This window comes from Geotrypetes seraphini, chromosome 7 (genome assembly GCF_902459505.1).
Source record: "Geotrypetes seraphini chromosome 7, aGeoSer1.1, whole genome shotgun sequence".
NCBI lineage: Eukaryota > Metazoa > Chordata > Amphibia > Gymnophiona > Dermophiidae > Geotrypetes > Geotrypetes seraphini.
In genome coordinates this window covers 111,642,821-111,658,828 of record NC_047090.1, presented here as the reverse complement: position 1 = coordinate 111,658,828, position 16,008 = coordinate 111,642,821, and the positions used below count along the sequence as shown (strand labels likewise).

Here is a 16,008-nt window from a genome sequence, read left to right as displayed (position 1 = left end):
GTAATGTCCAGATGAGAGGGAAAGCATGTAGTCTGAGCCTTAGTACTGATCATGAGCAAGCGCTGAGCAGTAGAAGCTTGAGAAATCTCTATATTTAATACCTGAAGAGACTCAGTAATAATCTCCAAAAGCGCTGACAGCTTGAACAGCCTGCGCACAGTTGGGTCTTCTGCCCAAGACATCCAGAAAGCTTGCTTCTTCAGACTACCCTCAGTCCAACCGGTCCAACCACCACGGGGCCCACTCAGTCTGTGCTCAAGCTCTCTGCAGACAAAACTTGGAGTAAGCCGTGCTCCCAAGGGAATGGTCCCTGAGCTCCCAGACTGTTAATGTAGGCTTGCCAAGCAAGCGCCCTGCCTCTTGGCTATAGACTACTGCCCTCAGAGTCTGAGCCTCTGTAGTATCAAAAAGCCTCACGACCGGATAAAAAAACCTGAAATTAAATTTAAAATAAATAAAAGCAGAACAGACAGGCTCCTACCATCTCATATATAGTGAGTAAAACTGAGGTATTATAGGACAGCTGAGAATAATGGGAGGCGGAGCAAAAAACTATAAATGAGGCTCACAGGATCTCGCAACGAGAGATACACAACTCAAGTGTTCCAGAAAGATGTGCCTAATGTACTAGAAAATGTAGATGCCTACTTACCTTGCTATAAAATTACCCTCTAAGGGCCTAATTCTATATATAGTGGTAAAACATTGGTGCCGACTAAAATGGTGCTTAGCGCAATTCTTTAAAAGGCACACACCAGATATAGAATCACACCTAGCAGCCATACATGTCACTAACATTTAGGAGCATCCATTTAGGCCAAGAAAAGCCAGGCTTAAATACCTGCACCTAAGTTGTACGCAGTTCGGGCATACTCTATACCAGGGGTAGGAAATTCCGGCCCTTGAGAGCAGGAGTCAGGTCAGGGTTTCAGGATATCCACAATAAATATGCATGAGATAGATTTGAATCTCAAGGAAGCAGTGAATGCAAATCCATCCCATACATATTCATTGTGGATATCCTGAAAACCTAACCTGGCTCTGGCTCTCGAGGACGGGAATTGCCTACCCCTGCTCTATACCAATGTGCTTAACTTTTAAGGATGCACACAATCCGCCCATGCTCACCCCTTGCCACATCCCCTTTTCGAGCACTAGAACTAACACGCACCACTTTATAGAATGTGACTAGCAAAGTATGCACACATCTAATTAGTGTCAATTTAGCTTCAATTATGAGGCATTAATTGCCAATTAACAGTGCTGGTTGGTCTTCTTAAACAATTTTTCTGCATACAAATTAGCTGTGTGCACTAATTTGCGCATGCAACGTTTGGTGCTACATATAGAATTTGGGAACTAAAGGGGAATTATATAAAGTCACACCTAGTTCTCATGCATGTTCATATGCATATTTAGAACAAATTTTATACAGTCAAGTATGTGCCTACTTGACTTTATAACATACTAGCTTATATGCTCTATAGTTGCTGTAAATGTGTGTATAAATTAAGACTTTTATAATGTATATGTGTGTGATCTCTGCCCAAACTCAGCCCCTGTGTGCACTGAAATGAATGTACACATCAGGAATCTTCCCTGTGTACTTGTATGCTAAGACTTAAAAACAGATTTGGAGGCACTCAGTTATACCTAGGGCTTCTATTCTTAGGTGTTTATAAATTGTAAACTTAATTGTTTATTTTCCAGCAAACAAAGGGAATTTTTCAAGTACCTTTCTTATTTCTAATCTTAATGTATATTTTCTGTAAACTGCTTAGAACCTAACGGATGTAGCGGTATATAAGAAATAAATTACATTACATTACAAACTGGGCCTAGAAAAAAAAGCATATCAGTGTTTATCTGAGGAAAGTTACCAGTGGTGTGACTCAAGGTTCAGTTCTTGGGCCTCTTCTTTTAACATTTTTGTAAGTGATATTACTGAAGGGTTACCCCTGATGGTGTGGATAACGTGAGGAAGGGCCTAGTGAAGCTTGACGAATGGTCTGAAATTTGGCAGCTAAAATTTAATGCTAAAAAATGCAAGGTCATGTATTTGATCTGCAAAAATTCGAGGGAACAGTAGTTTAGGGGGATGAAGAACTTTTGTGCATGAAAAAGGAGTGGGACTGGGGTGTAATAGTATGTGATGATCTTGAGGTGGCCAAACAGGTTGAAAAGTAGACGGTGAAAGCTAGAAGGATGCTTGGGTGCATAGGGAGAATTATGGCCATTAGGAAAAAGGAGGTATTGATGCCCCTGAATAAGACTGGTAAGACCTCATTTAGAATATTGTGTACAATTCTGGAGACATAAACAGGATGGAGTCAGTCCAGAAGAAGGCTACTAAAATGGTTGGTTGTCTTCGTCATAAGGTGTATGGGAACTGACAAAGATCTCAATAGGTATACTTTTGAGAAAAGGCAGGAGAGGGAAGATATGATAGACGTTTAAATACCTAAGTGACTTGTCCAAGGTCACAAGAGGATAAATTTCAGCCCACAGCACTAACCATTAGGCTACTCTACTCCTCCACTTCCAATTTATTGATTAAAACCTAATATCAGAGGCCCAATTATAGGCACCTATCTATTTCAGAACAAAATAATGAGATAAAAACATAGCCCTGTAATCAGGCAAATATAGTATTTTGGGGAACTGTCTCAACACAATGCGCAATCTTCAGTACAGAGAATAGGGTAGAATGACCGCCTACAACCCACCTTTCTCTGCTGGTCTTCTTCTAAGAGCCTCAGTCTTTTGCTCTCCATCTCCCTCTGCTGAATGCTCTCCTTGGTCAAAGGATTGCAGTTGTTATTTCCAGGCAAGAGACGAAAATAACGATTCTTTTCTGGGTCATAGTAAAAACCTGGCAATTCTTTCAAAAGAGGGAAAAAAAAGGCAAGAATACAAAAATGATTCTACTCAGGATATCACACAACATCCTCCATCTAGAACAGTGGTCTCAAACTCAAACTGTTTGCAGGGCCACATTTTGGATTTGTAGGTACTTGGAGGGCCTCAGAAAAAAAAAGTTAATGTCTTATTAAAGAAATGACAATTTTGCATGAGGTAAAGCTCTTTAAAGTTTATAAATCTTTTTCTTGGCTAAATTGTAATAATAATATTGTCATTTATAGCTAAAGAGACATATGATCAAGAAACTGTTTTATTTTACTTTTGTGATTATGATAAACATACTGAGGGCCTCAAAATAGTACCTGGTGAGCCGCATGTGGCCCCTGGGCTACGAGTTTGAGACCACTGATCTAGAAGATGGGAATAATTCATTACATTGCACCCAACCCAACTGGTACCTCTCTGTTAAGTTTTTGAGGCCTGCAGGAAGGATAAGAGGAACAGCACCAAATGCCATCTTTTTCTAAATGTGAACTGATATTAGCCTATTTAACAACACATCACTGAGATGCTGCTCAAATAAAACTCTTTAATACTTTTATTTAAAAAATGTACTATTTAGCCTGCCAATCTACAATTCTAGCAAGCAACAATAAAACATACATAATTAGAAATGAGACAAAAACAGACATATTGAATTGGTCTTTTACGGTAGTTAGGACACAGCACTTTTAGGAGTGTGACTTCCTCAGGAAGGAACTAGTACTCTGAAACAGTGGCCTGGCATGCACCAAGCACTCTACATTAAAAGATCTGCTTGGTCATTCATTCTGCAGAGCAGCAAGGCACCCAGGAAGAAAAGAACTTATTTATAATAACTTTTGTTGTAAGTTTGTTATGTCTCTTTCAAACACCATAAAAGGATAAGTACTACTACTATCATTCAGTCGTGTCCAACCCTTGAATACTCTGTAGGCCAGTCGTGGCCACGCTTCCCTGTTTTCCATGGTTTGTTTGTTTTTTAAAGTATGCTTTATCTTAAAACAAATCACAACCAAGTTGACAAGAAGCAAAAAAGGAAGAAAAACACTATTCCTTCTTTGCTGTTAGCCACTCTGATTCTGAATAGAGTATGTTTTAAAATGTGGCCTATGTTCCATTAATGTTGGGTTATGGTTGCATAAGGTTTGACTTGCATAGGCTGTGCATGACCAACAGTTGACTTGCTATTAGTCCTTGTGCAAGCATCAGTGGGCCCAATATTTAGAAAGACCCAATGGTCAATATTAAAACTCCATAATTTTCTCAAAATGCCAGAAGAAGTATTTAAATCATTCACAATATCGTTAGTACCCCTATCTGTAAAAGTGGTAGTAATGAATTTATATAGACATTGCTGACCATTGCCTCTATACAAACAGTGGTGACATATCAGCAGGATCATATGGTTTAAGTTAGGTCAGCTTTGCTTCATGCTGACACTTTAGATAGCACCGGGATAGTCAGAGTGGATTTTCAGTGGCATTATCCCTCAGATTCTACATAGGTTGCCCATATCCCCGCCCACCTACCTGAGGCCTGATCTTTGATTTATAGGTCCTTGAACAAGTTAAGAGGCTACAAATGTAATTAGGGCATCTCTATCAGCCAGTAATTAGCTCTTAGAAATACAGTTTACTTAGATCCAAAGACATGAACCTACTAATAAAATTAAGATAATAATAATGGTAAAAACTAAGCATAGCCAAGCATATAAATAGCAATCTTATGGGACTTTAGTTTACATATTCCCACTCCATTAGCAACTTAATTTAAAAAATCACCAATAATAAGATGCAGGCAGATATAAAAAGGATGAAGTCGGTCCAGAGGAAGGCTACTAAAATGGTATGTGGTAGTGCTGCCCGATTCAGGAAAAAAAATTTTCAATTCAATTCAGCCTATTGAATCGATTTTTCGATTCGATTCAATTTTCCTGCCCAATTGGGTGTTTTTTCCAAACATCCTGGTGGGTTTATTTTATAGCCTCTTCACCCCCTTTGCCCTCTCCTACCCACACTGGTCCTGTGGTGTAAACAAAATAAACAAACAAAAAATACTTTTCCTCTCTCTATTAAATCCTAGCTCACATTTGTGGTCGAACACCAGCTCTGGCAGGATACATGTTTCAAATCTGATATATTGTAATCACAAAACAGAAAATAAAATGATTTTTTGTACCTTTTGCTGTCTGGTCATTATTCAAATCATGTTGGTCCCAGGCTCTGGTTGTCTTCTGATAACTTGCTTCTTTCTTCTTGCTAACCATCCATCTTCCATGTGTCCTCTCCTTCCATTTCCATTCCTTTCCCCTGGCCTGGCATCTGTCTCCTTCCCCCCCCTGCACTGACATCTCTCCCTCCATGGTCTAGTATCACCTTTCCTTTCCCTCCCTCCCATGGTCTTGGCATCTCTCTTTCCTCTCCTTTCCCTTCCTGGGCTTCCTTATCCCTCCTTCCCTCTCTCTCCCCAATTGGGTGCAGCAGCATTTCTCTTCCCCCCTTCCCCTCTCACTCTCCTCCTCCACTGTTCTTTCCCATTTCCCCATCCACTCTCCTCCTCCACTGCTCTCCCCTCAGTCCTGCTGCAGCTTTTTCTCTTCCATTTTAAGTCCAGCAGCACTCTCATCTGTTCCCAATCCAGCAGCACCTCTCCCTCACACCTCCCTCTACCACTAAGCTCGAACAGTTCCTCTCCCTCCCCTCTTCTCTACTTCCATTTCTCCCACCAACTAGCTGCAGCACCTCTCCTTTCCACCCCCAGGGCAAGCAGCACCTCTCCAACTAGCAGGGCTCCTCTCCCTTCCCTTTCCCTCCCCTCTGACTAGAAGCAGTACCTTACCCACTCACCTCCCAGGACTAGCAGCACCACTCCCTCCTCTCCTCGCCTCCTATCAGCACCCCTCCCTTTTGTCTCCCAGGTCCATCGGCACCACGCCTCCCTCCCGATTAACAGGCTCTCACCGGCTTGTGGATTCCCTGGCTTGACTCTGCACAGCCTGAAGTTCTGTGTCTGACTCTAGCCAAAGAAAGTAAAAAAGAAAAAAAAGCCCGAAAAACCAGGCGATTTTTCAAACCCTCCCGGTAACACTATCCTAGATTAGCAGCTGCACCACTCTCTCCTCCGTAGCTTTAGCGGGTCAATTCCCTTCTGCAGCCTCAGGGCCTCTGATAGGCCGTCCTGCCTCCGATGATGCAACTTCCTTCTTCCTCGGAGGCGAGACAGCCTATCAGAGGCCCTGAGGCTGCAGAAGAGAATTGACCCGCTAAAGCTACAGAGGAGAAAGCGGTGCACCTGCTAATCCAGGATAGTGTTACCGGGAGGGTTTGAAAAATTGCCTGGTTTTTCGGGCTTTTTTTCTTTTTTACTTTCTTTGGCTGGAGTCAGACACAGAACTTCAGGCTGTGCAGAGTCAAGCCGGGGAATCCACAAGCCGGTGAGAGGGTTTAAAAAAAAAATGTTTTGAGTGCCGGTGGCGACAGAAGGATTTGCGACCATGATGACAGCCGGGTACGGGGAGGAGGGTTGTGCCCCAAATTGGAGAGGCCGATTTTTTAAAAAATACACATCGATTTGAATCGATTCACCCAAAGTGAATTGGTGAATTGATTCGAATCGGAAATCGGGCAGCACTAGTATGTGGTCTTCATCATAAGGCATATGGGGACAGGCGGGAGAGGGGAGATATGATAGAGACATTTAAATACCTACGTAATGTAAATGCACGAGTTGAGTCTCTTTAATTTGAAAGGAAACTCTGCAATGAAAGGGCATAGGATGAAGTTAAGAGGTGATAGGTTCCGGAGTAATCTAAGGAAATACTTTTTTACAGAAAAAAGTCTCCCAGAAGAGGTGGTGGAGACAGAGACTATGTCTGAATTCAAAAGGGCCTGGGATAGGTACTTTGGATCTCTCGGAGAGAGAAAGAGATAATGGTTACTGCGGATGGGCAGACTAGATGGGTCATTTGGCCTTTATCTGCCATCATGTTTCTATGTAAAATGGAATGAGCACATCAGGTAGAGGCCGAGTCTCAAGAAAGCCAAAATCCACAACCAGTCTTGTGCCTCTTACTGAACTATGTTGATAAAGAGTTCCTACTGAGGAAATATGAAAAACTCGTAAGCTTGAATATGAGGACTGAGAATGAGAAAGGACGCATTTAAAAAGCGACCTGATAACCCTTGATAAAGCCAATTAAGAGTCGAAACGGGTCCTGTTGGAGCTGGCTAAAAACTCTACATGCTAAAAGTGAAATTAAAAGTTGATTACAAATTGATAATAACAAAGAGATTTAAGTTGAGCACAAGTGAGGAGGTGGAAATAAGGGTCGATGATTAAAGCTTGGAACCCATTCAGTCTTGATATTACACATTAGTGTCTTAAATGAAGCAGGTTTCTGAGACCCTTTATCCTCCTGTCCTATACTAGGCACTCTACTGTGGGTTATAGTTTTGGATTGTTGCCAGTTAATCCCATTTACCATCTTCCTTGCTACATCAGCAATTTACTTAGGGTCCCTTACACTTGGAGCAGTGAGGAGTACAGCAGGAGTACACAATGAGTGCACTGAAACATGCAACTCCCCACACAACTCAACTCTCTTGCAGGCCCTTCTCCCCCTATTCCTCCTCCACTCTTCCCCTCATCCGGGTGCAAGACTCTTTTCCTCCTCTAATTTCCTTTCCCAACTCCTTCATTCTCTTTTCTCCATATCTCCACTCCCTCCCCCACCTATTGCAAAGCTCTTTCTACCCAAATAGGCCTCAGCAGAGGACCACCCTCTTCCTCCTGCTGGAGATCCTGACTAGAACCAATTATATGGTTTCCTCTTCTCTGAGGCTAGTTCAGGGCCACAGGATGCTGCTAGCTTCCACTCAAAAGATCCCTTCAGTTTTTTGATTAACTGAATGCACAGAAGAATGTGGACAAGCCAACCATGCAAAATAAGCTTTGTCTTTTATTCTCATTAACAAGATCTTGGAGGTGGAAAGGAATCAATATGAGTGTCTGATACCTGGTACTTTAGATGACCGAGATGTCAAAGAGGAGGAAGAATCCATGTTGCTTGTGTCAACATTCACTGGGGCATGAAAGTCTTCTGGCCTAACAAACACAATCATAACTGTTAAGGGACTGCATAACATACACTAAAGCCACTCACAGTGATGTCCCCATGTGCACTTGTAAAGGAATATGAGAGTTATTGGTAAGCAAACAGGAAAGTGATGAGAGCTGAGCCAGATAAGACTATGTGACTGAACATTTATTTGGGAGGATGGGGAAAAAAGGACTTTGTCCTAGGAATGTACATTTCAATGAGATTCAGCAATTCACACCTGTAGCACAAAGTAGGGCTAAAGACTAGCATACATCCACATGCTACAGAAAAGGATTAAGATAATTACATAGAAGCATAAAAATGAAGGCATATAAAGACCACAAAGTTAATATTAAACTGTCAATGATGAATATTTTGCTGCCTTCCACCACCGTTATTCCTGGATATTGAATGCCGGGCCATGTCTGGGCTTCAACACTAAGGCCCCAATTCTATAAACAATGCCTAACTTCTAGATGCCAAGGAGCGCAATTGTCAATCATCCACTAAGCACTATTTATTTGTTTTAAGTTTTTTATTGATTTTTTCATATAACAACAAGTGTCATATTTTTTCATACAATTATTTTAACAATACCCTTGATATATCTATAATGTACTTTATATAAAACATATCTTATATTATCTTTACTATAATTTTACATATCATATAAACTGTAATGATTTTATCAATTATTATTTAATTATGAATCCTCTTCCCTCCCTCCATTTTGTTATTGTCACATAAGAATAACATCTATTATGATAAATTATTTATAATTTATGACAAAGAGAATAAAAACCTTTCCCCCTCCCACCCTCCCTCCTTTAACCATTATCTTAATATGGGAAAAATGAAAATCAGTCATTACAAAAATTTGTTAATGGTCCCCAAATCCTCTTGAACTTATCAATATATCCTTTTTGTGTTGCAAATGTACGCTCCATCTTATATATATGGCAAACTGAGTTCCACCAAAAATTATAGTTTAATCTGTCGCAATTTTTCCAGTTATGTGTAATTTGTTGAACTGCTACTCCAGTCAATATAAATAAAAGTTTATTGTTATCTGATGAAATTTGACTCCGAGCTCTCATTGCAGTACCAAACAGAATCGTATCATATGTCAAGGCTATCGGATTTTCTAACATCCTATTAATTTGAGGCCAAATTGATTTCCAAAATATTAATATGAATGGACAATAGAATAAAAGATGAAGATCTATTGTCCCTGGTTCAAGATGACAATGCCAGCATCTATTAGACTTAGAGCTATCTATTCTATGTAAACGTGTGGGGGTCCATAAAGCTCTATGTAAAATAAAAAACCAAGTTTGTCTCATAGAAGCTGACAATGTGCATCTTAACCTCCAAGACCAAAGTCGTGGCCATTGAGATGCATTAATCTGATGCTTAATCTCAATGCTCCAAATATCTCTAAGACCATTTTTTTTCTTTTTATGTACGAATCCAGATAAGCACATAAGCATGGCCTCTGCCGAGTCAGACCTTAGGTCCATCATGCCCAGCAGTCCGCTCCCGCGGCGGCCCCCCAGGTCAATGACCTGTAGTGATCTATTACTCAAGAGCATTTTGTCTTGTATAGTAACCCTCTAATTGTACCCCTGGGTTCCCTTACCCTTCAGGAATTCGTCCAATCCCTTTTTGAAACCCAAAACCGTACTCTGCTCAACCACCCCCTCTGGAAGCGCATTCCAGGTGTCCACCACCCTCTGGGTGAAGAAGAACTTCCTAGCATTTGTTCTAAACCTATCTCCCTTCAATTTTTTTGAGTGTCCTCTAGTTCTTGTTGCCCCCGCCAGTCTGAAGAATCTGTCTCTCTCTACCTTCACTATACCCTTCATGATCTTATAAGTTTCTATCATATCCCCTCTAAGATATCAATTTATACCACATTGCGGCCTGGTGACCCATGGAATCTATTTGAAAACATAAGAATTCCATACTATGATAGTTATTAAGGTTTTTCCATTCAGGGAACCCTACCTGAATGGCCTGCTTCAATTGCATCCATCTGAAATATTGTGATTTATTTAAACCAAATTTATTTTGCAATTGTGAAAACTCAAGCAGTTTACCTTTATTCATTATATTCTCTAAAATCCGAATTCCAGCTATCATCCAATGTTTCCAGATAATTTTAAAACCGCCAACTTTGATCTTTGGATTGAGCCATATTGTTTGAGTCGTTGATTTAGTTATTGGAATAGGAGTTAGAGTACTTATATATCTTATAGTTTTCCAAGTATCAACAAATATTTTGTGTTCCTTATATAGCCTTGGCATTTGAATACTGATAACATGACTTAGACGTAAAGGAAACATTAGTCTCCATTCTAACCAGAACCAATCTGGTATATTTTCAATGGGCTCTGGGAGGATCCAATACATACCTTGACGCATAATATAGGCTTGATGGTACCTATAAAAATTTGGAAAATTTACCCCTCCCTCCGCAATTGTCCTTTGTAAAGATACTAGAGCAATTCTGGGGTTTTTTCCAAGCCAAATAAATTTTGTTAAAATCTTATCCAATTTTTTATAAAAAGATCCCTGAAAAAAAATTGGTATCATACCCATTTGATAACAAACTACTGGTAAGATCATCATTTTTACAGTTTGGACTCTCCCCCACCAAGATATGCACAAAGGGTTCCATTGCTCACACATTTCTGACACTTTTTGTAATAAATTTTTTTCATTAATTTTTATAGTCTCATCCACAGTTTTTGTAATCCAAATTCCTAAATATTTTAAACCTTCCTCTTTCCAGATAAAGGAAAATGAGTCAAATAGACTTTTTGTACAATGTACATTGAGTGGAAGCACTTCTGATTTATTCCAATTTATTTTATATCCTGAAAATTTTCCAATCAATTCAAGCAAGTGTGGAATGGTTGTTTCCGGATTTCTCAAATAAAGTAAAATATCATCCACATATGCTGATAATTTATATTCTCTATCCGAATGCGGAATACCCTCTATCTCCTTTACCTGTTCTATAGCTAATAACAAGGGTTCCAAAACGATATCAAAAAGCAAAGGAGATAGTGGACATCCTTGTCTAACCCCCCTCTGTAGAATGAACCGTTCTGAAAAATTATTATTAATATACAATCTAGCAGCAGGGGAGCTATACAATGCTTTTATTATTTGTATAAATCCGGATCCTATACCAAACCATTCCATTGCCTGATACATGAAGGACCATTCCACTCTATCAAAAGCTTTCTCAGCATCTAATGAAATAGAAAATGCTGGGTCATTAATAGATTTTGTCAAATACAACATGTGATGTGCCAATCTAGTATTATGAGATGAATGTCTTTGAGCTACGAAACCTGTTTGATGCATATCTATAATGAAAGGGAGAGCTTTAGCCAGTCTTAATGCTAATGCCTTAGTTAAAATTTTTCCATCTACCGTATTTTCACGCAAATAACACGCACCCGTATAAAACGCGCACACGTGTATAGCGCGCAGAAATCACGATGATAAGCACAAAAACTTTGGTATAACGCGCTCACGATTATACCGCGCATGCTGCCCGACTCTCCGTTCACCCCCCTGACTTCCGTGCACTGCCCCGCCTCTCCGTGCGCTGTCCCAACTCTCCGTTCACCCCCCCCTGACTTCCGTGCACTGCCCCGACTTTCCGTGCGCTGTCCCGACTCTCCGTTCACCCCCCCCTGACTTCCGTGCACTGCCCTGACTTTCCGTGCGCTGTCCCGACTCTCCGTTCACCCCCCCTGACTTCCGTGCACTGTCCCCCCTTGAAGGTCTGTCCCCATCCTGAAAGCCTGATGCCCCCCCCCCCGACGTCCGATACATCCCTCCCCCCGAAGGACCGCCGATTCCCCAACAATATCGGGCCAGGAGGGAGCCCAAATCCTCCTGGCCACGGCGACCCCCTAACCCCACCCCGCACTACATTACGGGCAGGAGGGATCCCAGGCCCTCCTGCCCTCGACGCAAACCCCCCTCCCCCCAACGACCGCCCCCCCAGCCGACCCGCGACCACCCTGGCGACCCCCACGACCCCCCCACCCCCCTTCCCCGTACCTTTGGTAGTTGGGCCAGAAGGGAGCCCAAACCCTCCTGGCCACGGCGACCCCCTAACCCCACCCCGCACTACATTACGGGCAGGAGGGATCCCAGGCCCTCCTGCCCTCGACACAAACCCCCCTCCCCCCCAACGACCGCCCCCCCCCCAAGAACCTCCGACCGCCCCCCCAGCCGACCCGCGACCCCCCTGGCGACCCCCACGACCCCCCCACCCCCCTTCCCCGTACCTTTGGTAGTTGGCCGGACAGACGGGAGCCAAACCCGCCTGTCCGGCAGGCAGCCAACGAAGGAATGAGGCCGGATTGGCCCATCCATCCTAAAGCTCCGCCTACTGGTGGGGCCTAAGGCGCGTGGGCCAATCAGAATAGGCCCTGGAGCCTTAGGTCCCACCTGGGGGCGCGGCCTGAGGCACATGGTCGGGTTGGGCCCATGTGCCTCAGGCCGCGCCCCCAGGTGGGACCTAAGGCTCCAGGGCCTATTCTGATTGGCCCACGCGCCTTAGGCCCCACCAGTAGGCGGAGCTTTAGGATGGATGGGCCAATCCGGCCTCATTCCTTCGTTGGCTGCCTGCCGGACAGGCGGGTTTGGCTCCCGTCTGTCCGGCCAACTACCAAAGGTACGGGGAAGGGGGGTGGGGGGGTCGTGGGGGTCGCCAGGGGGATCGCGGGTCGGCTGGGGGGCGGTCGGAGGTTCTTGGGGGGGGACGGTCGTTGGGGGGGAGGGGGGTTTGCGTCGAGGGCAGGAGGGCCTGGGATCCCTCCTGCCCGTAATGTAGTGCGGGGTGGGGTTAGGGGGTCGCCGTGGCCAGGAGGGTTTGGGCTCCCTTCTGGCCCGATATTGTCGGGAAGTCGGCGGTCCTTCGGGGTGGGGGTGCGAGTGGTCCTGCCGGGGGGGGGGATGTATCGGACGTCGGGGAGTCGGCCGGGCAAGAGGGCTTGGGCTCCCTCTTGCTCCGATCGTGGATGCGGGTGCGGGTGGGAGCGCGTGCGAGCGGTCGTTCGGGGTGGGGGTGCGAGTGGTCCTGCCGGGGGGGGGGGGGGATGTATCGGACGTCGGGGAGTCGGCCGGGCAAGAGGGCTTGGGCTCCCTCTTGCTCCGATCGTGGATGCGGGTGCGGGTGGGAGCGCGTGCGAGTGGTCGTTCGGGGTGGGGGTGCGAGTGGTCCTGCTGGGAGGGTGAATCGGGCGTCGGGCGGGGTGGGAACTATGTTTTAAAACTTTTGTATACCGCGCTCACGCATATAACGCGCGAGGGGTATGCGCGGTAGGTAAAAACGCGTATAACGCGCGCGTTATATGCGTGAAAATACGGTACATTTATTAAAGAAATAGGTCTATAATTTGAAACCAAAGTGGGATCTTTATTTGGCTTAGGTAAAACTATAGTTATTGATTCAGCCATAGTACCTGTAATACAACCTTTATTTAGTTGTGTCTGATACAATTTTAATAAATAGGGCATTATGATGTTTTAAAATGATTTATAAAACTCCACTGTATAACCATCTCCACCTGGAGCGGATCCAACCCTAAGGGATTTCAAAGCTGTATCTAACTCTTTTAAGGATATTGGCTCCTCTAAACTTCGTTTTATATGTTCAGGAATCTTTGGTCCCTCTATTAACTTTAAAAAATCTAAACCATCCTTTTCTTTTTCTGAATAAGGCTCAGAAGAATACAAATCTTTATAAAATTTTAAAAACTGTTTTATAATGGGATCAATTTGGGACAACATTTCACCATTCTCATTTTTAATGGCAATTATTTTTGTTTTTCTTTTTTTTGCTTTAAGATAATTTGCCAGCATTCTTCCTGCCTTATTCGAATTTCCATAATACAAAGCTTGCTTTACAAATAAATCTTTTCTAATTATTTTTGAAGAAATTTCATTATATTTACCTTTAGCTTTTAGAAGTTCTTGTTGTGTCAAATAATCCCATTTTTCTATTAATTTTGATTCTAGAGACTTTACCACTTTTTCCAAATCTGTAAATTGTTTTTTTTCCTTTTTTATTTGCAAAGCTGAATAAGAAATAATTTGTCCTCTAATGTATGCTTTAAAAGCATCCCACAAAGTCTCTACTGAAATTCCTTCTGTATCATTAATTTGAAAATAATCTTTCATGTTTTCCAGAAGATTTTCACAAAAGTCATTATTTGCAAGCAATGTATTATTTAATCTCCATATAGGTCTATTTCCATTTTGATCTATTATTTTAATTTCAATCCACACTCCAGCATGATCAGATAGTATAATTGGATCAATGACAGCCTGTGTGATTTGATGTACTAATTGATTAGAAACAAAAATGTAATCTATTCTAGAAAAAGAATTATGAACCTGGGAGCAAAATGAAAATTCCCGACCATCAAAATGAAGTATACGCCAAATATCTTTTAAATCACAAGATTGTACCAAATTATCAAGGCCTAACGATTTTATAAGTCTTCTCAGACTTTTATCCATCAGTAGATCCATAACAGCATTGAAATCCCCTGCTACTACTAAATTTGAAGTAGCCAGTGGAAGAATCAATTGTTGCAGAGTCTTAAAAAATTCATTTTGATTCGAATTAGGGGCATATATATTGAAGAGCGTCATGGTGGTATTTCCCATGTCCATTTCCACATATACCCACCTTCCAAGAGGATTAGCTGCCTTAAATTTAAATGAAGCAGAACATTTTTTATTTATTAATATAGCAACACCAGCTTTTTTCCCTATTGCTGGAGAAAAATAGCATTGTTTGACCCAATCACCTTTTAGCTTTATAGATTCATTATTTGACAGATGGGTCTCTTGTATGCAACATATATCAGCGTTCTGTCTTTTTAAAAATAATAATGCCTTTTTTCTTTTAATCGGGTGATTGAGACCATTAACGTTTAAAGATATTATCTTAAGATCCATTATACATTAATATAATTTGTAATGTATCATCCCAATCTTCAATATTCTTTATATATTCCATTTTCCCATATATAATATAAATAAAAAAATTGCTTACTTCACCCAAACCCTGCAACTTTAAAGCCCACCCATTCCCTCCCTCCCCTCCCCATACATCTACGAACACTTGGAAACGCAAATTAGATCAGGTATGACATCACTCCATCACAAGCTAAAAAATTATAATTTGTATCTATTACTCCATATTTATAACATAACGTAGTATCAATAGAATTAAATATTTCTATATCTTTGCTTTCTTTTCCATCCATTCTCACAATCATATTTACTTATATTCTTAAATCAGTCACTCTATATATATTTTATAGATATAAGAATTTTTAAATTAACTTAAATCAGTCACCACATGCATTTTCAATTCCATTCATAAAAACAATTGCTCCAAAAATTCTAAAATTAGATAAGAAAATATTTAAAAATAAAACATAAATAAAAATTTTCATAACCCATTTCCATTATCATACTTACTTGTATTTCCAAATCAGTCATACAAAGCCTTAGAGAAATATATCAATTGACCTATATCTGTAAGAAAATGGGTTAAAATATACTTCCTAAATCTTGCAACTATTATATTTCTTTAAAAATAAAATATTATTTTCCCCTATATATCAGTTTATTTTATTCTATATATTTTCACATTTAAAGAGTCTTTTCATCCCTTCCATCCATTTCTTCCAGTAATATTAGCGCTTTCTTTATAACTTCCTTTTCGAGTTCCCTTCTCTTTCTCCGTAGACGTGACGTGACGTGAAAGCAACCAATCTTCTTCACTTCCGGTGCGATCATTTACTAAAAAGATAAGACTTCCTGTCTTCGCGCAGTCTTTCAGCATTGACTCATCGACTACAGCACTCCTAGCATATTGTCTTTTCCTTTTGAGAGCAGAGAAGCAATGGCGCTGAGGGGAAATCTTCCAAAAAACTGTCGCAGTCCAATTTCCAATCTCC

The 16,008-nt window shown here is 41.6% G+C and overlaps 1 protein-coding gene across 1 annotated transcript in view; it reads right to left on the bottom strand.

Moving 5' to 3' along the window:
• The window catches only part of DCAF4 (DDB1 and CUL4 associated factor 4), a 108,737-nt gene that overhangs the window by 85,031 nt on the left and 7,698 nt on the right, over positions 1-16,008 (bottom strand). The window contains exons 3-4 of the mRNA XM_033953248.1: positions 7,919-8,007; positions 2,727-2,881 (exon numbers count right to left, since the gene is read on the bottom strand). Of these exons, the coding sequence (XP_033809139.1) occupies positions 2,727-2,881; positions 7,919-8,007 (244 nt within the window). The remainder of the gene's footprint in view (positions 1-2,726; positions 2,882-7,918; positions 8,008-16,008) is intronic.